At 38.2% G+C, this 23,615-nt stretch overlaps 1 protein-coding gene across 7 annotated transcripts in view; it reads right to left on the bottom strand.

Annotated features, from left to right (window-relative positions):
• The window catches only part of LOC138746117 (small integral membrane protein 29-like), an 83,169-nt gene that overhangs the window by 20,216 nt on the left and 39,338 nt on the right, over window positions 1-23,615 (bottom strand). For 4 of the 7 annotated variants that reach the window (XM_069903998.1, XM_069903996.1, XM_069903994.1 and 1 more), the window contains 3 exons: window positions 10,451-10,823; window positions 10,335-10,360; window positions 10,040-10,189 (listed from right to left, as the gene is read on the bottom strand). In XM_069903998.1, coding sequence (XP_069760099.1) covers window positions 10,040-10,189; window positions 10,335-10,360; window positions 10,451-10,564 — 290 coding nt within the window. In that variant the 5' untranslated portion in view covers window positions 10,565-10,823. Of the gene's footprint in view, window positions 1-10,039; window positions 10,190-10,334; window positions 10,361-10,450; window positions 10,824-11,980; window positions 12,044-23,615 lie in introns of all 7 variants that reach the window. The other 3 variants (XM_069903995.1, XM_069903999.1, XM_069904001.1) reach the window with 2 other exon arrangements.

The following is a 23,615-nucleotide window of genomic DNA, read 5'->3' as shown; positions in this document are numbered from 1 at the left end:
ATAATTTAGAAATTTATACAGGTCTTCACAAAAACCTTTCATTGTTATTTTATTCTCTTGCTTGCTTTGATACTTGGACCAAGTAGGAGGAAATACTATTACCAACAGATTTGTCGGAATCAATCTATATTCCTTCCAAAGTTCCAAATCCTTCTTAAAGTTCAAAGTAGGCTCTCCTCCTTTCATGTAAGAACAAAGAAATTTTGATGTCTAAAACAACAAATGCATGCTCATCCACCATATTAACAATGTCTGCACTCTTGACATAAAATTTCTGAATTCTAAATTCATCACATTTCCTGGTCTCTCCAAGCATTGCATTATATAGAACATGCAGCAAGGCCACAACCCAAATTATTAGACCAAGTCGTCATGTTAACCCCTAATTAAAAGTATTGTGTCCAGGCATAGACTTTAATTCAAGGTATCAGACACCTTATTGGCTTATTTGAAACACTTTTTACAGGTTTTAAATATATTTCCATTGCTTTTTCTTAAACCAAACTTTTATTTAATTTCGCCTTCCAAATTTCTCCTATTCCTTTCTATTATATTTACTCTACATTTATGACTGAACAGCTAAATACTGTTTCAACATATCCAAATTGGATGATACACCATCAAATAAGGATGAGATAGAATACAAAATGTAGATTGAAATTTTAGTGGCATGGTTCCAAGACAACAACTTTTCTCTCATCATTAATGAGGTAGATAATCACAGACTTTGCAAGATGGGGTAGAGATCACGGGCCTGTCCAGATTAATGGTGCTGAAGCGGAGAGAGTAGATAGCTTCAAATTCTTGGGAATAAACTTTAGCACACTAAACTAACTTTAGAAGACTAAGGAAGTTTGGCACATTCACCATGTCACTCAACAATTTCTATAGTGCCAAGCTGTTACAGCGCCAGTGACCTAGGTTAAAATCTGTAAGGTGATGGTATGGATTTATATGACCTGCATAGATTTTCCCTGGTGGTTCCAGTTTCCTCCTCTCTCTTCCCCAACGTACAGGGTTGTATGCTAATTGTGTGTTATACATCTCAATGGCTGAAATTGCTTTCTACCATGTTGTAAATAAAATAAAATCATACTTGCTGGATGGTAGTGAATGTAGCTCAGAACATCATGCAACTCTCTCCCCTCCATGAACTACATGTACATTTCCCACTGTCTCAGAAAGGCATCCAATATACTGAAGGAGATCCTCCAGACACACTCTCCTCTTCCTCCTGCCATCTTGTTCAATAGGAGGCTTAAAGACAATTTCTTTGCTATAGCCATCAGGGTTAAATGAATTTATCCTTTTTTATCCCCCTATTGATTCTCGATATAATTGTGCTCTTGCCTTTCTACTTAATACTGCTGTGTGAATGTTAGGGTTGACCTGTTAGACTGCTCAGAAGAACCCTTCAGTACCAGTTATAATGTGACAAAATAAACTTAAAACCTGACAACAATATACCGGCAGAATGTTTACTGGCAACACAAGTTAACATACTTTTATGAATGTGTCAAAATGCTTGATGCCAATGGAAATTTCATTACATAAGAAGCTAAGAAATATTAATAGTCCATTTGGCTCTTTGTACATTCTCAGCCACTTAATACGATCTCACTTGACCATTATGTGATATCAAAATTGACCAAGATTCGGTCTCACATCCTCATGTATCACCCATTAGGAGTTACTGAACAAGTCAGAGAGAGAAATATTTTCATGTCATCAAGCATCTCAACTTCTATTTAATATTGACTGAAAAAAAGTATCAATGCTGGTCGACACAATTCTGATTATTAAGTATTTTTATAACCATTAAGCATCAGCTCGGTCTAGTTGCTTCCAACCTAATGCGCACACATTCATCTCCACTCCAGCATAAAATTAAAGCAGAAGCAAAACTACAATACTGAGCTAATACTGCACTGTCAGAGTGCTGACTGTTAAATGAGAGATTGAACAGAAGTTAACCAAGAAAATCTGTTGCTGCAGGGGTCAAGTGCAATGTGCAAAAGTGCTTAAAAGAAACTCAGCAGGTCACACAGCATCCATAGGAAGTAAAAGGAAACCAATGTTTTGCCCGAGCCCTTTCACAAGAACTTGGAAAAGCAGGTAGACGGCTAAACAGAAATCTTGTCACCCACAATTCCAAACAACACCTGGCATTGCCTTTGTCCGAAGAGGCTTTGATGGGTGATTCAAATCAAAGTTTCTACATTCCTGATGAAGAGCTCAAGCCCAAAAATATTGATTGCCGTTTGTATATTCCAGAGTGAACAGTTTCGCTTAGCTGAATACTGTTCACAAAATATCTCGTGGCACTAGAAGATGAGGAGCAGGAAATTCTCTCATATGATCTGAACATCAATGCATTCTCAGTCAAGTACCTCAAATTTCCTTCCACTTCTATGAAATGATTTTTTCTATTCTTTGTTAAAAATTGCTGTATTGATGAAGTTCGTGTGAAGCGATTTTTGAAAACAAGATGCCAAATGCAGGGAGAGCATGTTTTAAAAATTGAAAATGAAATATTTACCTTGAGATTGCACTGGAGTGTTACTTTCAATACACATTTTAAAGATGCCATAAATACAGTTGCTAATTGGCGATAAAGTTCAGCAAATAGAAAAAAAAGTGGCAAAGTATTGTAATATATAAAATTTGCATAACATGTAATCTTTTGTGTTAACTAAAAATAAATTAAGGTTTCCTGAGAAATGTCTTGGCCATATCCTGCATATTTTTATATACAGTGAATTTATATGCCAGATGGCAGCTGTACAGAACTGTGACCTTCAGAAGGTATCATTAAAATTCTAAATTTAGTTTTAACTTTGACATCCTTTAATATCAATAACTGATAATAGAGGACAGGAGAAGAATTTTGGAAACCAGCCAACCTGAGAAGCTACCAATGAGTTTAGGTAGATGAGTGCCTGGATTTGGGTAGTCTTTAATGAAGAAAATAATAAAGCGTTGATCAACTAATTCTTAGACAATGACATCGATAAACTGAATATCATGTTACCCACAAGTCAAAACAGCACTTGACATTGTCTTTGCCTTGAGGTTTGATGATTTAAATTAAAGTTAAATTATGAAGAAGATGTAATTCAACAGCAAAAATGAATGAATATAACAATTTATCAGAAGAGGTCAGAATTAATGATGTGGTTTTGAATATCTGATTTCAAGCAATCAATACAAAGCCATCTCAACTAATTTGCTTTCTCTCTCCATTCTGATGAAGGACCAGAAATATTAACAGATTCTTTTTCTCCAATATAGCCTTCTTTCTCACTCTAGTCCTCTGGGCTTACTGTCTACTAACCTTATTTTCATCTCCCAATTTTGGAGCCAGGATGGTCACTGTGACCTTGTGTGTCCCCGTCGCCCCTGTCCTCTCAGACTGCCACATTGTCTCAGTGCTCCCTTATTATCTTGAGTCCTATCAGAGATCCCCTTCCATCTCCACTAACCACTTTCCTTCTTGTAACATTTTTGAGTGAAAGCATTTGGGTGATGCGACATTTGCAATTTTACTTCTGTCTTTTCCACCATCCAACTCCTTCCAGAAGTAGTGTATTGTATTTGTTGTGGTCTCCTCTGCAAAGAAGAGATCAAACCTAGATTTTGATTGCCCAGTTCCCTGTATTTTAATTTTTCATCACACTGTCCATCACCCTGTACTTAGATCCTAAACTGCACTGGAAATGCACAAGATCAAGGAACAGCACACCTTTATTTGCCCAGATTTAATACCGACCATAACAAGTTCTGATCAGTACTGTTCACGCTGTTAATGCACAGCTTCACTCTCCTGGTCATAGGGAACTCAGTGTACTGCCTGGGTGTAGTTTGCATATTCTCTCCATTACTACATGGGTTTCATCCAGGTTTTCCGGTTTTCTCCCACATCTCAAACATGTAGTGGTAGTTAAAATGACTCATGTAAATTATTCCTAAAGAGTAGGTGAGTGACGAAAAGGAGAGGGAGGATTTCTCTCCTGGGAGCTGGCCTGGTCCCCAACTAGCCAAATGTTGTCCATGTCATAACCACCATTCTTATTTCTTCACAGATATAGCTGTAATTTTCTTTGTTTATTCTTTTATCCTTGTTTCCGACTATTGATTCATAAAGAAATTGTATCCTTGGCAATTTGGTCTTCACTCTAACCTCTCCAACTTTCTATTTCATAAAATATTTTATTTTAACCTTTCAAAGGGTTCTTGATTCAAAAATTTGACACTGTCTCTCTCCTTACAGTTGATGGTTGACCCATTATCTTTTGTTTTAATTCAAATTCTATTGGTACTTACATACGTTATAAATATTGGGACCACTGAATTTTTAGGTGAGGTTTAAATCCATCCTTTACAATTTCAACATCTTACATGGAAAATAAGATTTTTCCAATGTATGAATAATATATTTATCTTAATTCAACATTATCCACCAGTGTTCTGCACATATATATTTTGTCTAACTCAATCTGCAATTTCTCTTAATCTTTGATTTAGCTTGATTTTGATTGTTAATTTGGCAGATTTTGATCAAGTTCTTAATCTTATGTCATTTATAAATAGAATTACTGGTTTTGGCAACAAATATGACAGTCCAAATGTTACCGTGTCTGATTATATCTTTAGTATTATCAGGTAACTTTGCATATGGAAATCTAATCAAGCATTTTTCTGGAAATTCTAAATGCTTTGCACTTAAGAAATGACTTCACTGATGGCCATTTCTATAAAGGCATCAAGAAGGTGACCATTATATAAAGTGAAATTACAAAAGAGGATCATTGAGTTATTTGCAGCCACTCCAGTAAAAAAATTCCTTCCTTAAACTAGCTATAGCATCAGCAAATGTTTTATCACTACATAAGCTACGATCAGCCAGTTTGGCACAAGAAATGAACAGGGCCTTAGTCAGTATAGTACCAGTTCCAATCTGGGTAACCTTTCAGTAGTTCTGCAGTATTTTATTAGGAACGATTGTGATTTGTTTTTACAAAAAAGATCTGCATATCCTCTGAAGGTTCAGTAGTCACAAATCCATAACTGTAGTTGAACTGGAATAGTTATCTGCTCCTCTACCTTCAATGTTTACAGTTAAATGTATTTTTTTTGTATTTGATTGAGAATTTTGTACATAACATTTCATGCAATAGTTTCTTCACGGGATTTTGATAATACAAATCTTTCAAAGAGGTAACAAATTACAACACTTGTTAAGATTCAATTTTATTATCAAATATGAAATTCAACAACTTTTATAGTAAAGCCCCTGGTATTCAGAATTCGAGCAACTGGCAACCTCAGCAAACAGCAAAAAAAAAAAAATGCTTATATTAGTCTTGTCTGGTGAGCAGAAATCAGTGGATAAATTTTAGTTTGGCATTTTAAGAGTTAGTCTCAAGCAACCTTAAAATACATTTATCTGGCAACTACTAATCCCCATAGGTACCAGGGATTTTACTGTATTTGAATTCCAATCCATTACATCAACTGTTTTTTTGTGTTAAATTTCTCCAATGCTTCATATGAAATAAATCTCCATCTTAAAGCTCTTCTTTATCTGGACTATAGGTTGCAGTTCAAACAGAAGGTTGAGGTCAGAACCGTTCATATCATGGTACAATGTAAATCTCAATTGATCTGCTGTTCTTGGCTTGGCTTCGCGGACGAAGATTTATGGAGGGGGTAAAAAGTCCACGTCAGCTGCAGGCTCGTTTGTGGCTGACAAGTCCGATGCGGGACAGGCAGACACGATTGCAGCGGTTGCAGGGGAAAATTGGTTGGCTGTGGTTGAATCATAAAGGTGTATAATACAACATGTTAATGATCTTTGTACAAAACAACATAAACTTCAATATCTCCATCCATGGAAATCATACCAAATACAAGAGAGAGAGAGTATTTTAAGAATAAACTTCTATTAAAGAAAAAGCAGGCCATGGACAATGCAAAGGTACTCGCACTTTCAAAAGCCTTTTGACATGATGCTATATTACTCTTGACAGGATATGAGGAGGTGGAGCACAAATAGTTGAATGGTTCATTCTTAATAATACTGTGTACAGTTCTGGTTGCTATATCACAAAACAGACATTAAAATATTTGAACTGTTTATTAAGAAGTTATCAGGATGAAATAGCTGAAATTATAATGAGAGATTCAGCTGTGTAAGCTGAAAACACCAAAAGACCTAAAGGAGGTCATTTAAAGAGAATCAGCAAGTAAATGTGAGAATTGTTTTGATCTTTAGTTGAAGCAGAACAAGTGGTGGTTATATAAAATGTTTACAAAGCGATGAAATTGAAAAATAGCGGGAGGTGTGTTTTTCGCCAGAGTGGCGAAAATGTGGAACCCACCAAATAGGCAAAATCAATGCACGATGCACATGTTGGAGAGGAAAATGAATTGGATCTGCAGCGGATTAGAAGAGTGTGCAAGAGGAGGCTCAGATGGAGTATAAGGACCATGTTGGGCAGACAGAAATGTCAGAAAGGAGTCTGATTTAATGTTACATGGGGGCCATCTTTATTTATATCTCAGTAAATGAAAGTACAGTAGCTCCCCTATTTAATTTTTATAGATACAACACAGTAACAGGCCCATCTGGCCCAAAAGCCCCCACTGCTCAAGTATATCCATGTGACCAATTAACATACTAACCCCAAACGCCTTTGGAATGTGGCAGGAAACTGGAGCACCTGGAAAAAACCCACGTGGACATGGGGAGAATGTATAATCTCCTTACAGACAGTGCCAGATTTAAGTCCGGGTGACTGTCAGTTTAATAGTTTTGAGCTAACTATGTACAGTAAAACCCGTTATCCGGAATTCAAGCAAGTGGCAGAAATAGGTGCAAAAAACAGTAGTTTAAAATTGGCATGCCTTGCTGTTAGTTCACCAATCATGCAACGTTCAATCTCAAGCAACTGGAAAATTCACTTATCTGGCATCTACTCAACCCGTAGGTGCCAGATACCAATGTTTTTTTTGTGTAGTCTATGTAATACTACACGCACATGTATCCTTATAAAAGTAATCTGTTTCAAGTTTTATTTCATTCATTTTTTCCAACAGTACCTAATCAATCATTAAATCTAAAATGACTGATATGCTCCACAGTTTAAGTAGAATGGTAACTTGTTGGAAACAGTAATTTGGTTAACTGGTTGAATAACAAAGGACATGCTAGATTCAGTTTACACAATGTGTTTTCTGTTTGCATCTAAACATTTTAAATTCCGATATGTCAGAATTATCATTCTACAGTTTCCTACTTTTCATCATGTAGGCTATGTTCAGACAGTTGGCCTTATTAGCCAAACACAAAAGCTGCAGATGTTGGAATCTTGAGCAAACAAAGAATTTCTGGAAGAACTCAGTAGGTCAGACAGCATCCATGGGTAGAAATGGTCAATCAATGTTTTGGGTCAGGACCCTTTATTAAGGTCATAATCTTGACAAATTGTCCAAACCCAAAACATTAACCATTTCTACCCATGGATGCTGTTTGACCTGCTGAGTTCTTCCAGTAATTATTTGTTTGCTGTTTTATGACCTCATCGGATATTTGCTTTACTTTAGATCGTTCCATCAAATAGGAGGCGCGCAGCTTCCAAAATGCCACTGAATGCCGTGCTGACAGCAGTCATGGAATACATCATGAAATTTAGTTCTTCTTCCAAGCTGGAAAAAAAGCACAGCAGCAATAGGGAAGAGAAGGTAGAAAATTAAGATAAAATTGCAACTTTCTCCTCTGGAATACCAACTTTAAGCTAAATTCCAAATATAATCATACAGCTAGTCAAATTTTATGATTTCAAGATTCAATTTATTGTCATAGTAATAAAACAGTGTCACATTAAATAAAATTTCTTTTGCCTGCTGCAAGGCAGACAGATTCACCACTGAATTGCCTAAGCACCTCTTATAGTCAGCCTTACATCAGAGAGTGAGAAGCAAAGGGGAGTCCCCCCAGAGTCACTGAGTGACCGTACATTCACCTCTAGTGCTTCTGTAGCCCCTGCAGCCATACTGAGTCCAATACAAATCACTGGCAACCGAGCTCCAGATCTGAACCTCCAACACGGTCAGGGACCCTCCAGCACTCTCGGAACCTCCTCGCATCCCGGTTCCGCTACCTGCTAGTCTCCAGCAGTCCACACTCAGTGCGAGTCTCCCAACAGTGGTCTTCCACAGCCCACAGGTTCCTTTCCTTGAGTCACCAGCAGCCCGCCGCACGCAATGGCCCCTCAGCTGCAGAGCCCCCTCCCTGATTTGCTGCCGCGGTCACTGTAACCATGGGTCGTCTCCTCCGCTTCTTCCTCTCAGGCGATGCGTGATCTCCCCATCCTCTGGTGCCCTGCTCCAGTCCTTCGCTTCCCGTGAGTCTGCAGCCTCTCGTGGCTGCTGCCCAATTAAAAGGCGCTGTCATCTTGGGTGCAGACCCGTGGTGGTGGGATTTCAACTAAAACCTCAACGGGCCATTTGAACTGGCTTGTAAAAGGCTTAAAATAACTCCATTAACAAAAAAAACTTTGGAGGAGCAATGAAGGACTGCTTGGTTATAGATCTAAATATAGACCTTAAAAGGATGCAAGTATTTAAATTGGTTTGAGATAGTAGGCTGTTTCACATCTTTTGACATTTGTATAAACAGTTTAGTTAATAACAGGATGCTTCACATCCTAAATGAAAATCACAGGCCATGCCTTCTCCTTTGTGCAATGTAATGATTCATATGTCCCTAACTTGCTGATGAGATCTTTCCTGTTTCATTCATAAGGAAGTCATGTCCGTGGAATTATTGGACAGGATCATGAAAACATGTTAGTTGTAAAGACAGAAGCAGTGACAAAGTAAATATAAGAAAATATCAATATGAAGATTTAAAATTAGTTTACACTTTAATATGTTATTGCAAAACAAATAATATCCTACCAATGTAGGATATTATTTGATCCACTCACTATATTATTTCAGTTTGGCATTTAAGAAAATAATAATCATTGCTCTTGCATTTAATTGAATGCCATCAACAATTTTCCACATTTTTTTTATTTAACACAAAACAGTGAATTAGTCTGTGATGAGTCAACTGCACAATTAGCTCAATTACTTTTTGCCAGGAAATCAGAGTTCCTCATATCCTGCAGGAAGGAAGTGCTGGCAGGAGCTGCTGTCAGCAATGAACCAGGCTCTTGACTCCCTCTACTTCCGACATGTGGTAATCACAGGCTCCCTACCTCAAACTGATCTATTTAAAGCTTCCCTCTTTTCCACATACTATTGGCTCAATGAAAAATACAAATATATGAAAGCCAGCAGGGCAAACAAAATGAGGCCAAACATAAACTTGAGGAACCACACATCGTATTCTTCCTGGACAGCTTTACACCGAATGGAAAGAACATTGATTGTTTTAGTTTTAGGTAACCCCCCCACCCCCTCATCTGATTTTACTGTTTCGATCAGCGCCAGCGATCGGGACTGGCCCTGGGTTAGAATCCCACGCTGTCTGTAAGGAGTCTGTATGTTCTCCCCGGGTCGGTGTGGGTTTTATCTGGGGGCTCTGGTTTCCTCAAACCCAAAACGTCAGTTATGTATCCCTGCCTTTGCTACATCAAGGACACGGTTTGCTCACTTTCTGCAGCATTTTGTGTTCTTACTTCAACCACTGTGTCCATAGACTTCTGTGTTTTATGACCAGGGGTGCAGGTTAATGGGGTGTAAATTGGACGGCATGGATTTGTAGGGCCAAATTAGCCTGAGTCTCTAATTTTTTTAAATAAAATTTTAACAAAAAAATGAAAAGCCTCTTCTTTACCAACTCCTGTATGCATTTTTTTTCTATATTTTCTTCCCCCTTCCACGAAAATTTCTCTTTCAACCTGTCTCTTCAACCTCATCTTCTGTCTGATACACCTGGACCAGCTCCACCAGCTTCTTTCTCCCTTTATACCTGTCATTTCACCTTTTAACTTGATAAAAAGGGGTTGGACTCAAAACTTTGACTGACCATTTTCTGTCACATCTGACCTGCTGAGTTTCTCCAGAAATTCTTGGTCCATTCAAGACTAAAACAAATCTCATTTCCAGCTCCATTATCCTAGATGATTTCCATTTGTAGAATCTTTCATAAAAATTTGTAGAATCAAGAGAACTTAATCTGCAAGATAAAGTGCATAACATTTTGAAACTGTTGTTTGCAAGTTAATAGTAGTTTCCCTTTCTCATTGCTACTATGTATGGTGCCAAATATGCCATATTTTTTCTATCAATTACGAATTAGCAAATTTACTAAATACCCTTACCTGCGTCTCTTTCGAATATACCTCCCCTAGCAAAAAAATGGAGACAAATATTAAAAGTATAATATAAAATACCTATCAATTGAAATAATATATTTAAAATAACTGTTAAAAATTACCACTGCAATTGCAATGCCAATGGCAGCCAAAAGCATGACAGGTATCAGCACAAATCCAAGGACCAATGGACTACGATTACTCTCAGGGGTTGTGTTGGCTGTTTGATTGGGCATGACAATTTTTCCTCTTGTTCATCTGATGAAAACAAAATTTCCTTTATACTTGTGCTTGATTGGTGGTGTTTCTGAAAGTTTCTCTCAAAATTAAGTCCTGCAATATTTTCATTGTGTCTATTTGTTGCGTTTTGTATAGAAGCGTCCGTCATCTGATTGTCATTGGAAATAATTCATACAGATCCTGAAGCCACCATACTTCACTGATATTCTGTTTCACTCATGGTTATTCTGTAGTCAGTAAGCACCTGTAAATCAGCTAGAAGTGAAAAAAAGGAATAATCAATTTGAGATATGTATAATATCGATTTTATAAAAATGTTAAACAGATCCAAATATCAAGAAAGTTAACATCCTTTACAAACTTTTGAATTTAATCCATAGCAAATATAAATTTCAGTGATTAGGCAGCAAACATGCATGGGTTGCCCTTGAAAAGAAAGTGAGATTCTGCAGTTGTCACTGTTCGTCATTACCTTGCAGGTACATTTAACATTGTATACTAACTGTTCTAGTAGTTTATCAAAACAAGGAGTAAGCAATGACATGACTTTATTTGAGGCAATTAATAGGACATAAATTATGAAAGCTGCTTGTGGCCTGGTGATAATTGGGAAAGAAAGCCTAAAGAATTCAAAGGAACTCTTCAATCGCTCCACAGCAGATGTAATATAGCTGGCCTCCATTCAGTTCTGGATCACCTCAAAAACAGCAATTTATACACAAGGCTGCTCTTCATCGACTACAGCTCGGCCTATATTCCCTCACTGATGGTCAAGAAGCTACAAACTCTAGGCCTCTGTACCCCCCTCTGCAACTGGATCCTTGACTTTCTCATCGGAAGACTACAGCCATTGGAAATGACACCTCATCTTCACTGATCGTCAACAGAGGTGCACTTCAAGGAGGTGTGCTTAGCCCACTGCTCTATTCATTGTACACACATGACTGTGTGGCCAGGCACAATTTCAATGCTATCTACGTTTGCCGATGACACCAGAGTTGTCGACAAAATCACAAATGACAATGAGGAAGCGTACAGGAGGGAGATAGATCAGGTCCATTAATGGTGTAATGACAACAACCTTGAGCTCAACGTCAACAAAACCAAGGAGATGATTGTGGACTTCAGAAGGAAGTCAGGGGAATATGACCCAGTCCTCATCGAGGGCTCAGTAGTGGAGAATGTCAAGAACTTCAAATTCCTGGGTGTCAACATCTCCAAGGATCTGCCCTGGAGCCTCCATGTTGATGCAATCACAAAGAAGGCTAACCAGCAGCTATACTTTGTGAGGTGTTTGAAGAGATTTAGTATGTCACCGTAAACTTCTACAGGTGTACTGTGGAGAGCATTCTGACTGGTTGGATCACTGTCTGGTATGGAGGCACCAATTCTCAGGACAAGAATAAACGTACAAGAACCTGAAGACGAGCACTCAACGACATAAGGACAGCTTCTTCCCCGCTGCCATCAGATTCCTAAACAAACAATGAACCAAAGACACTGTTTTACTTTTCGTACATCACTCTTTTTTATATATAGTAATGTTGTAAGATGGTTATAATATGAATGTTTCCACTATGACGCTGCCACAAAACCAAATTTCATGACTTGTTCATGACAATAAATTCTAATTCTGATTACGATGGCAACTTTTAAAAAACACCAACTTACTTTCTTTTTCAGATTTCAGATTTATTGTGAGAGTACATACATGACTTCACTTATAACCCTGAGATTCTTTTTCCTGTGGGTGAGGTAGAATTACCATTTATCGTCAGTGCAAAAAACAAAACTGTACTCAACACACTGTGCAATACACAAAGAAAGAAAATCTATAAAGTGCAGTAGTATGAGTCCTTAATGAGTCCCTGATTAAGTTTGTTGCTGAGGAGTCTGATGGTGGAGGGGGAGCAGCTGTTCCTGAACCTGTTGGTTTGAGTCTTGTGGCACCTAGACCTCCTTCCTGATAGTAGCAATGAGAACAAAGCATGTGTTAGGTGATGTGGATCCTTGATAATTACTCCACTCCAGTTTAATACCTTAGGTGAAGTCTGTTCTATAGGGTGGTACAGTAGTGCAGTTGGGAGCTAACCACCAGCACTATCTGTGTGGAGTTTGAACATTCTCTATTTGGCCACATGGGTTTCCTCCCACATCCCCAAGCTATCTGGATGAGCAAGGTTAATTGACCACTAGAAATGTATGAAAAAAATCAAGAATCTAATTGTTTGCTACCAGAATAAGCATCTTGCTCTCATTGTCAGCAAGTCAAGGAGTTTATTGTGAACTTTACATTGGTGAGGCCAAGGGACATGCATCTGTCTTCTTTGGTGGAACAAGAGTGGAGAGGGTTCGAGTCTTCAACTTCCTGGGAGTTCACCTATTGGATGACCTCTCCATTGGAGCCAGCACATTGAGGCAATTATAAAGAAGGCACACCTATTGTCTAAGGTTATATGACATGTCATTGAATATCAATACTCAGGTGTACTGTGGAACATGTACTGGCTGGTTACATTGTGGCCTCGTTTGGTCACTTGCGCCATCTTGCTTTTCCCCCCACTGACCAATTTCTTTGCTGATCCCTTGGGTCCTTGATGGTAATCCCAATTTCCACTCCCTCATCCACTTGCATGACTGATCTCTCTACCCCCCACCCCAAAACCATGTCCTACAAGTCTACCAGAACCTTTATTCCAGGGCATCAAATGGGCCTACTCATTTGGGTTTCTTACCAACCAGTCGCACCACCCTCGCACTTCAGTCCTGAGACCCATTGCCGGGTATCGGGAATTCATTAAATTTACAAGAGTAGACCCAACACTGAAATGGTTGTGTTGTTACTATGACCTTCAGGAAGCAAGACGTTCTTTTAGCAATAATATTCTTGGATCTTTCATCTATGATGTAAACCAATTCAGATTCCTCTCCAGACATTGAAAGTGTCTTGAATTTTTTGGTGCCTTCATGAAAATTCAAAATATTAGACAATGTAACTGATTTCAGGCCCAACGTAAGGAAGCACAGGTAATATAAATGGCATGCAGGGTTGTTGGTAAAGTGTGTTCAAATCATAGTGTGTTAATATTTCAGGTGGATAAAAAAAAGATAAATTTGTCATTGGAGAAAATAATACTTTCCAGTTACAAACTACTTCAGCAAAACAAAACTATGGTATCGATGTGCCCAAACGCACATTCTTTAAACTCAATTAGCACACTGATGCTTAATATTCAAGTATAACATTTAGTTTTGCTATTCATCTGTGGGCTTCATTTCCATTTGAAAATTAATTCCAAGTGTAAAAATACATTCAGTGAACAGCCTTTCAGTTAATTGGTTTTAAAAAACATTATGTTTTTGCCAATGCAAGTATTCTACTCACCAAACAATTCACTTTTCAGACTGGTGACTACAAGAAATTTAATTTTAGTCTGACTAAAGGGTTAGTACATACTGGTCAGGAATTCAGTTTGTTCTGTATCCAAATGAGCCTTTCCAGTCCATTTAGAGAGCAACAGACATCTCCTGGACTTTTAAGAATTGTGCTGTGGAACATCAGTTCAAGTACATCCATGTACTTGCCAGCTATCATTCAAAATGGAAGATAACAGTTAGGTAAGTACATCCACTATAATAGAAAGATCTCTTTCAATGAATATTAGAAGCATGAGTAGTGGATAATGACTGAGATACAACTAGTTATTTGATTATCTGTAGAGTTATATTTATTCAAGATTCAGTAATTTGCAGTCAGTTTAAGAATGACAAGTAATTAATTTTGCAAATAACACAATTTTTGATACCTTGCATTCTCTCATTTGGTCAGCTCTGAGCATTTTTCATAATTTGAGCATAATGTATAAGCTGAGATAATTTGAATAAATCTTTGAACAAACTGTGACAGAGTGAAACAAAAGTTTTCACAAACTAATGCTTGGTAGATGATGCTGTATTTCTGAATAAACACAGCAAACTAGGAGGCTTAATGAAAGACTTTTTTTTAAATCTTTTTCTGTCACTTTTAAAAAGACAAGTAAGTGGTCATTTATCTGGAACTCGGATGTCTACTTGCAAAATGTTTCAATTAAAGTTAATAATAACCATAACTTCACAAACTGAAAACATAACAGTTTTGTAAATTTTCAGTTGAATGGTCAGTAAAATGAAAAAAAATATTAAACCAACTTGATGTAAATATGGTGTAGTTTGGGGCTTATTTATCACAGAATTGAAGGCTATAGGAAAAAGTGGAGTGCTAATAAATTAGAAGGTATGGTTATAATCTTATCTGCTCTGGATTGTTTGATTGAGTGCTGATCTAATAGACAGGATCACTTTTACAATGTTTAAAAAAAAGATGAAGAATGAAAGATTTCCAAAGGTTGGCTACTCAGCGATAATATATATTCATGTAGGTCTTTCACATAAAGAAATGCCCTTGGCCTTATCACAAACAGACATAAGATAAAGGTTATAAATCCAGTGGAGAGATAGAGAGGCTAGAATGAGTAATTTTAAGATTGGTCAAAAACTCCAATGTTGAGAAGTTATTTAAAGGCAGAAGGTTTATTAAAGCAGTCAAACAGAGCAAGATAAAAACATTTGAAAGCTCTATTATCAAAGAGCAAATAGAAGAAAAGATGCACAGATTCAAATATAAAGGTGGGGATAGATTGATATTCATTGGCCAGAAAATCATAAACCACTATTTTTATGGGTAGGAAGAGATAGGCAAGTTTTGCAAGTATTTGGTGTGAAATTTGTAGAAAGTGATGAAAGGTAGCAAAATTCTACTGGTTGCATTTGAAGGTGATTAGCAAATGATATTGAGGAAGGATTTGATGCAGGAGTTGAATAAGGATTACATTCAGATATGTTGGAGTAATCCTGCTGCCATATATGAAACCCCCACCATTATGCCCAAAATGTATTGAGATTTATGACACTGGATGAAGGCAATTCACACACCATACATATGCCTATTAAAAGCAAAATATTTCCTGTGTTGATCCATTCCCTTTTATACTAATTATATGTTTGTGATAGCAACATCATTGCTTTGTAAAACTGACAGCAGCATCCAACATAAGATTAATTATCATTTTCCTCTGATCAACACTTAAAACTGTTGACAATATTTCCTATTCTGCCTTGATCCAATGTTTTAACTTTAATGTCCTTCAAAAAAAATTGTAATCTATGCCTTATACTTCTTGATTTACTTTGTGAGAATTCTTCAGTCAAGTCTTCACTTTTCCAATATGTCTTGGTACTCCTGTAAATGCAGAGGAACAGCTAGTGTGGACCAAGGAGGAACAGAGAGTGGGGCTGCATCTTTCAGCACTCCTCCGCAGGGTCCTACTGCCCTCAGTTCTGCCTGATGGCATTGTGCATGTTGAAATAGCCTGTAGAATGGGGCTGGCGGCTTTTTAAAAAATATCTAAGATGACGGACTTCAGCACCCAAGATGGTGTGCCCTCGTTCAGCCGGCCAAACCTCAAGAGTTGCAGGCTCTGGGAAGCAGCGGACTGGTGCAGGGCACCAGAGCAGAAAACCCCTTAACCAAGGAGAGTACAACAGTAGACCAGTATGGAGCCTGGCAGTGGAAGGACTCATGCAAGACTGCAGGCAGCTGGCATCTAGGTATTGGGAGAGGATTCGCAAAGGTGTTTCAAGTTCAAAGTACAGATTTATTGTCAGAGTACATATGTGACATCACATATAGCCCTGAGATTCTTTTTCCTGCAGGCTAGGCAGAATTTCTAGTTATTGGGAGTGCAAAAAAAACTGCATTCAAGTAAAGATATGTATACAGAACAGAGGAAAGCAAACTGTGCAAGAAAATAAATATTCAATAATAAATAATGCACAAAGTAGCAGGTAATATTATTTAGGCCCTGCCACAGCTGTCAGGTTTCTTTCATTGCATTTATTTTCATCCAGAATCTCCACTTCACCCAGGTGATGGCTTTTCATAGGTCAGACCTGGTCCTTGTGTAGTATTGTGGTAAATGCCTTTGTTCTAGCTCTCAGCAGGTTCTGGATTTTGTTGTTCATCCAGGCTTCTGGTTAGGGAAAACACTGAACGATTTGGTGGGGACACACTAGTCGAAAGCTGTTTTGATAAAGTCTGTAATCATTCAGATCTTCAGCCTAATTCTTGAACCCTACCCAATCCTCTGACTCAAGGCAGTAATCATTCTTCAGCCTCCCATGACTACCTGCTGGCAGTCCTGATTTCTGGAGCCTCTATTTTTAGGCTCTGGTAGGCCTTTCTTATCTTGGTACAGCAGTGAATAAATGAAGAAGACATAGCAGTAGTTGACCTCATCGGTAACAATGATGAGTCACATTATAGAAAACTGGTGGAAAATCTCATGAAATGGTGCGAGAGTACAACCTGAGGCTCAACGTCGACAAGAGGAAGGAGATGATCATGAACTTCAGGAGGACCCTCCACTGCCCATCAACAACTCTGTAGCACAGAGAGTGGAGGCATCATGTTCCTTGGTGTTCACTTAACTAGTGACCTATCGTGGACATACATCTCCTCACTTGTCAGGAAGGTGCAACAATGATTCCTGAGAAGACTGAAGCGGGCAAGGTTACCAGCCACCATTATGCCAATCTTCTATTGGAGCTCTATCAAAAGCGTCCTGGCCGGCTCCATCACAGAGTGCTACAGCTGCTGCAGAGAAATGAATCACAGGTCAATCCACAGGACCATAAGAGTGACAGAGGATTAATGGAGACTCCCCCCCCCCACGAATGACTTGATCTACTGGGATCAGTGTCTGAAGAGGGCAGGCAAAATCATTGAGGACCCCTTCCACCCTGCACACAGCCTTTTTCAGCTCCTCCTGTCAAGAAAGAGATACAGGAGGATCAGAGCCAGCACCACCAGGCTGAGGAACAGCTTCTTCCCACAGTCAGTGAAATTGCTGAACAACCAAAGGAACTGCTCACACTAACCATCCGAGACTCTCATTTTCAGAAAATAACATTTATTTACTTATTTATATAGATCTATGGTTTTCAAACATTTTCTTTCCACTCACATACATCCATAAGAAATTCCAATGTCATAGGTGCTCCGTGAGTGGGAATAAAAAGTTTGAAAATCATTCAGCATTTTTTTTGTCCGTACGTTTACGTTTTTCACCGAGGACTGGAGAACACTGTCTCGTTAGTTGTACTTGTAGAATCAGAAAACAGTAAATTTGACTTGATTTGAAGTGTGCTGGGACCTCTAGAACAGCAGTAACATCCTGCTGGTAATTGGGGCAGAGTTTTCTTGAGACAGGCCTGGCTAAAGTTACCGACTATGATGTATCATGCGTTGAGGTACAGAGCAGAGCTCCTGAAGAGCTTCGAGCACTGACAACCACATCAGGGGTTCAGAATCTGGTGCTGAGGAGGGTGACGCGAGTGCCTCCAGTTCAGGCAACCATCGGAAAACAAATTTTGTGCATTTTGTGCATATGACAATAAAGGAATCTTGCACTTACAAAGGGCTAAAGTCATATAGGAATAGAAAAGATGTGAAGCCTGCGCTCCACAATTACTTGGTGGAGAACATCCCCACACTACTGACCATGCCAAAGTTTTGGAGGTAATCAAACATGAACATTGTATTTTGATAGTTACATGAAGGAGCAAAGCCAATGAATGGCTCTCATTCTGGGTTTTCTTTACCTTGGTGTGTCATGCATTTGATGTTTCCTTACAGTAGAATAGCTGAATGGACAAGACAAATGGTGGGGAAGAAAGATTGGACCTAATTAAAACATATTTTGATGTCAATTTTGTAACTGCAAGAGGAATCGAAAACAGGAGTAACTCTAAAATAACATACAGCTTTGGTGACACTGATGTTATAAATAGTGTGTACAGAAGTCTGGCCTCTCTACTTGAAGGTTATTCTTTGTGAAGAGAAAATACAATAAAAGTGTGAAGTGAGAATTGCCCTCCAAGGATAGATCAAGAAAATTGGGATTACACTCTCCTAGAGTTGAGAAGAATAAATAGCTTCATTGTCATAATCATTCTGCTGAGAAATGGGCCCTTCAGCCCATCTGTGCACTGTTTTGTTCATCTCCATCAAATCTCATTTTCCTATGCAATGTCTGTATCCTTCTAGGGATTGCCTATTTAATGCGTAGTAGTGCCGGCCAAAGGTTTGAAGCATACATATCTCTCAGGCAGCTTGACAAGTTAGTTTAGGGGTGACATCCTGTTTGGGCATCCAGAACCCTTAAAAGGGTTGGCCATTCATAGATGAGTTGGATACAATTTCTTCACCCAAGAGAGCTGCAATGGCTCTGATGCAGAGTTAACAGACCAATGGAATGCTTTTTGGAATATTTAGTATATGAAACTGGGGCCAAGATAAAAGATTGGCCATAATCTTAATGAATGAAAGAGCTGATTGATTTACCCCTGCAAGCCACCCTCTTCCAATTTTGGTATAATGCCTTTGATAATGAAACTACATTGACCAGTTGGCTGCATTCAACAATTTACCATATTTTTGCTCGCTAGGTTTAATTCTGGTGTGGACAAGTAATAATTTTAGCCAGATTCTGCTTTAGTTATTCAAAAAATATTTTCCCCCTTAAGGACGTTAGTTTTTCATATTAATGAGATTTTCAAATTTGCATTGCAGAGGCAATAAGTTGACAATAAAAAAGTGTTATGGGGGAGTCAGGAACAGAGTAATTGAAGAACAATGCACATGCTACAATTAGAAGGTTTTTTTTCCCCCTACATTTTTGCAGATACATATCAAGTGACCACCTACCCTGCAAATCTGTAAAGAAGTTCAAGCATCAGACTACAACATCTGGCAAGTTCTTGTGGATTATAAATTTCTTTTGGAAGTGAAAACCATATCCTGCACCAGGTCTCAGTGGGGTTTAATGCTGTCAGAGTATACCGAGTTTGTTTTGATCTGCATGCAGTAACACATACAGCATTCAGTTCTCACTAATAACATCCCAGTGTCTGGTGTGCACAAATCCAAAGACTTCTAATTAAAGGTTAGCTTTAACCAAATACAGATCCAAAGTACAACACATGTAAGTTATTAACTCTGCTAAGAAACTGCAAGTTCTGAGTGTGAAAGGTACCACAGAATACAGAAGCTCTGTAGTATTCAACAGCCTGAAGATCAATCGTGTATGAACTTGACAGCGTTGGCACTTGATTTACACAGACTAAAAGCAAACAAATAATATGCAAACTTATAACAAATCACAAAATTATTTCTTAATTTTTAAATAATTTGTTCATTAATAAATGAATTGGGTGGATAATAATCATACCAATACATTCATTCAAATTTTAATTTTCCATCTCCAAAAATAATCTAATTCATAGCGGTTGTTAATGAGTCCAAGGCAAAAAAAAATGTTACAGAGTAATTGCTTGCAGAACAACTGCATATTTGAAATAGTAAACATCTGAGTTCACGTGACAAGGCACAAGTTCATGATGAAAACCAGCTCATGTAGTTCCGGATCTCAACTGCACAGAGGGAGTGAAAGTTCCATTGTTTGGTCCTGCTGTTGATTTGACTGAGGCTCTCCCACACATTTCCAAGAAAGACTAAAACAGTTGATGAATGAGTAGAAAGAGTTGAATGGCAAGGAAATGTTGCTGGGGCTAACCGTTATTGCGTCATACAAGCATTTGTGTCTTGAGTGGGAGGCAGTTTCAGGGTATGGACTGGATAGAATGTTGGTGACAGACTTCAAGTTTATTGAGTGAATCATGGCTGAATCAGCAATTTGCTTTATTTTTTTAATCTCTGGTAATTACTATGACTAAGTCTACAGTCACTACCTTGGCAATATTTACAATCCCCTCAACACTCAAGTCATCTGTATAAAATGTTCAATAGGATACAGATCATGAAATTGAGATTAAATCAAACCCACCATTATTCCTCCTGCAGTTAATTTACTCCTTTGAAGCATCACTTTTTCTTTAAAAAAGATTGATTATAATCTTCTAGTGAAACTTTGATAAGCATTCGGTGAACTTAGTATGTGTATTGACTTATTTTTTTTCCCCATGGTAATTTATTTCTGCTGCTCCTTTCCTCTTGCTGGAGTACAATTCCACAGGCACAAGGAACCCTCTGCTTCCTTGGCCAGGTAAACTTAATTCTTCATTGGCTTACAAAGGATACTCAGCTATGACATTCAGCATAGATAAGTTCAATCTTGCCCTTGGATACGCAACAGACCGCAGATGCGATTACCTGGAGTAAAAAAGCAAATTGTTGGAGGAACTCAGAAGATCTGGCAGCATACATAGTGACAGAGCTAGTTGAAATTTCAGGTCGAGATTCCTGATGCAGTATCTCGACCTAAAACATCATCATCCTTTGGCCTCCACAGATGCTGGCTGACCCACTGAATTCTTCCAACACTTTTATTTTTGTCTTTAAGTATTACTATTTGGAGGGTGCTTTTGACAGTGAATGGTGACCTTCAAAGATCTGTCCCTTTTAGGCGTGGAACATTGTGCCATGATGTGGAGTACTCCCATTAAATTTTGGTTCAAATCGGTTTCCTCACTAGGACAGGTGATCAACAACCCTCACAAGTTTAAAATTGTTACTATCAATATTGTAAGTAATATGCAAAATCCTCCATCGCTATTAGATAAAATAGATCAAGGAACAATGAAACATAGTTTCCAGCGCAGTATAATCACAAAGAAAATACAAACATTCACAAAACTTCTTTATCTTTAACAGGGTGAAACACAATTGTCTACAGATGCAGGAAGAACTCAGCAGGTCATACAGTGTACTTTATATAGCAAAGATAAGGATACATAGCCCTTGATCCTTTTTTAAAAGCTTGAGCAAAATGCAGGCAGGTGCTTGAATAGAATGGTGGGGGAGGTGGTGGGGTAAGAGCACAGGCAGAGGTAAATCGGTGAATGAGGAAGGGAGGGCACAAAAGAAAATGGGGGAGATGGTAGATCGCTCTGTGAATGGAGAGGGAAAGAGTGGAGAGCTAGAGAAAAGGAGACAGAGTGATAGGGAAGAGAAAGAAAGGGGGGTGGTTTAGCAGAAGCCGGAAAAATTGATGTTAATGTGATCTAGTTGGAGAATGCCCACACAGAATATTTGCTCCTCCAATTTAAAGGTGGCCTTAGTTTGGCAGTCATGAGGCCATGGACAGAAATATCAGTGTGGGAGTGGGGAGCAGAACTGAACCGGTTGGCCACTGGGTGATCCTTGTCATTGATGCAGAACGAAGGTGCTCAGTGAAGCAATCTCCCAGTCTGCATCCAGTATCTCCATTGTACAAGACCTGGGATAATTTATAGACAAAGTGAGAAATTTTGGAATGAATATTTGGAATAAGGAGGTGGAGATCAGGGAATGTTGGGTTATAGGCTTATAGAAAGGTTCAAGAAGGGGTGAAAATAATGTAGTTCTGTGTGAATTAAGATCATGAACACTGTAGCAATGAGGTATGCATACATTCAACTAGGCAGGAATGTGTATCAAATATTTAGATCTAAGAATGTTTGATTGTTAACAGGCTTCCCTTCTTTTCTCCATTCTTCCAAAAAAGATAGCTCTTAATTCTGGGAAATATAGTTTAACGTTATGGCCGTTCTTCACTTCAACAGCTATTACTTACAAAAGAGGTTGTGTTAAATGTCTTGAGACTGTTCAAACGAGAGGAAGATAACACAGCCAATTCTTATGATACATAAATTATTGCCAGAGGTGAATCGAGGGCATTGAAATAGTTCCCACAAAGTTCTATCAATCGTGGTGGCAAGACAATTCTAATGCCTGTTGCTGTCACAAATCAGGTCAAGGTGGTAGCTGGCATTCAAACACTATTGTGTCATCCAGCTGGTTTATTAGGAAATTGCATTAAAGAATTCTGAAAGACCAGGAGCAAAAATATCATTTTTAATTAACTTTTTAAACATCATATATACCTCTATATTATAACTTGTAATATAGAGGTATGTGTGATGCTTAAAAAGATAATTAAAAATCATGTTTTATATCTGTGTATGATACACACACACACACACACACATACATACATATATATATCTTGTGTGTACATGTGTGTGTGTATCACTCACACACACACACACACACACACAACAAAATCACTTGTAACAGTGTTTAAAGAACAACAAACAACAAGGGAAGGCTTTTAAGCATAAAATAATGTTTAGTTCTCAACCTGTGACATCTGTTTGGGCCTGAAAAAATTTCAGATAACTGAGCATTTCTGATTGCTTCGGATATCTTCATTTATCAGAAATTGTTTGGAGGCAAAAAAGACGTAATATTGGCTTTGAAACATCTGAAATCCTCAATTATCTGAAATTGTAAAGACGTCACTTCTGGGTCTAACAAAATTCTAGATAGTGTGTGTGTGTGTGTGTGTGTGTGTGTGTGTGTGTGTGTGTGTGTGTGTGTGTGTGTGTGTGTGTGTGTGTGTGTGTGTGACTAGTATCTGTTGCCATATGAAGATCCCAGGAACCTTGGGATAGCAACAAGGAGAAGAAAATGTAGTTGTTTTTCCCCTTTCCCAATCAAAAGTTACTTCATTGTTCAATTTCTGCCTCTACTAAGGTCAAGGAACAGTGTAAACTAAAGTTTGAACTTGGTACATTCTTGATCAAGGCGACGCAATACTACAGAAACACTTAACTATCAAGGAAGGACCAGTCAAATTTTGTTTGGACAGAATGCCAAATCAAAAAGATTACAAAGTTAGATAAATGCTTTTTAAAGAATTCAAAAGCAGTCACTATCATTAGTTTAAATTCAAAGTCCAAGTTGCTTAAATAAGAAAAAGCCAAGTTAAAATATCATACAGACTGCCTGTTTTCAGGTTTGATGCCGAAAATATTGTGCATCATTTCCTCTAAGATCACTCATCCTTCCTTTGTGGGAAACGGAAGCTGCTCCCCCAAACTTTTAGTTTGTCAAAGAAGGATGCGATAGTAATATATATGAAATATGTACTTTTTATTTTCACAAACTAG

The sequence above is a fragment of the Narcine bancroftii genome, chromosome 11 (assembly GCF_036971445.1).
Source record: "Narcine bancroftii isolate sNarBan1 chromosome 11, sNarBan1.hap1, whole genome shotgun sequence".
In the NCBI taxonomy this organism is placed as follows: domain Eukaryota; kingdom Metazoa; phylum Chordata; class Chondrichthyes; order Torpediniformes; family Narcinidae; genus Narcine; species Narcine bancroftii.
This window is presented reverse-complemented; position numbering and strand designations above follow the sequence as displayed.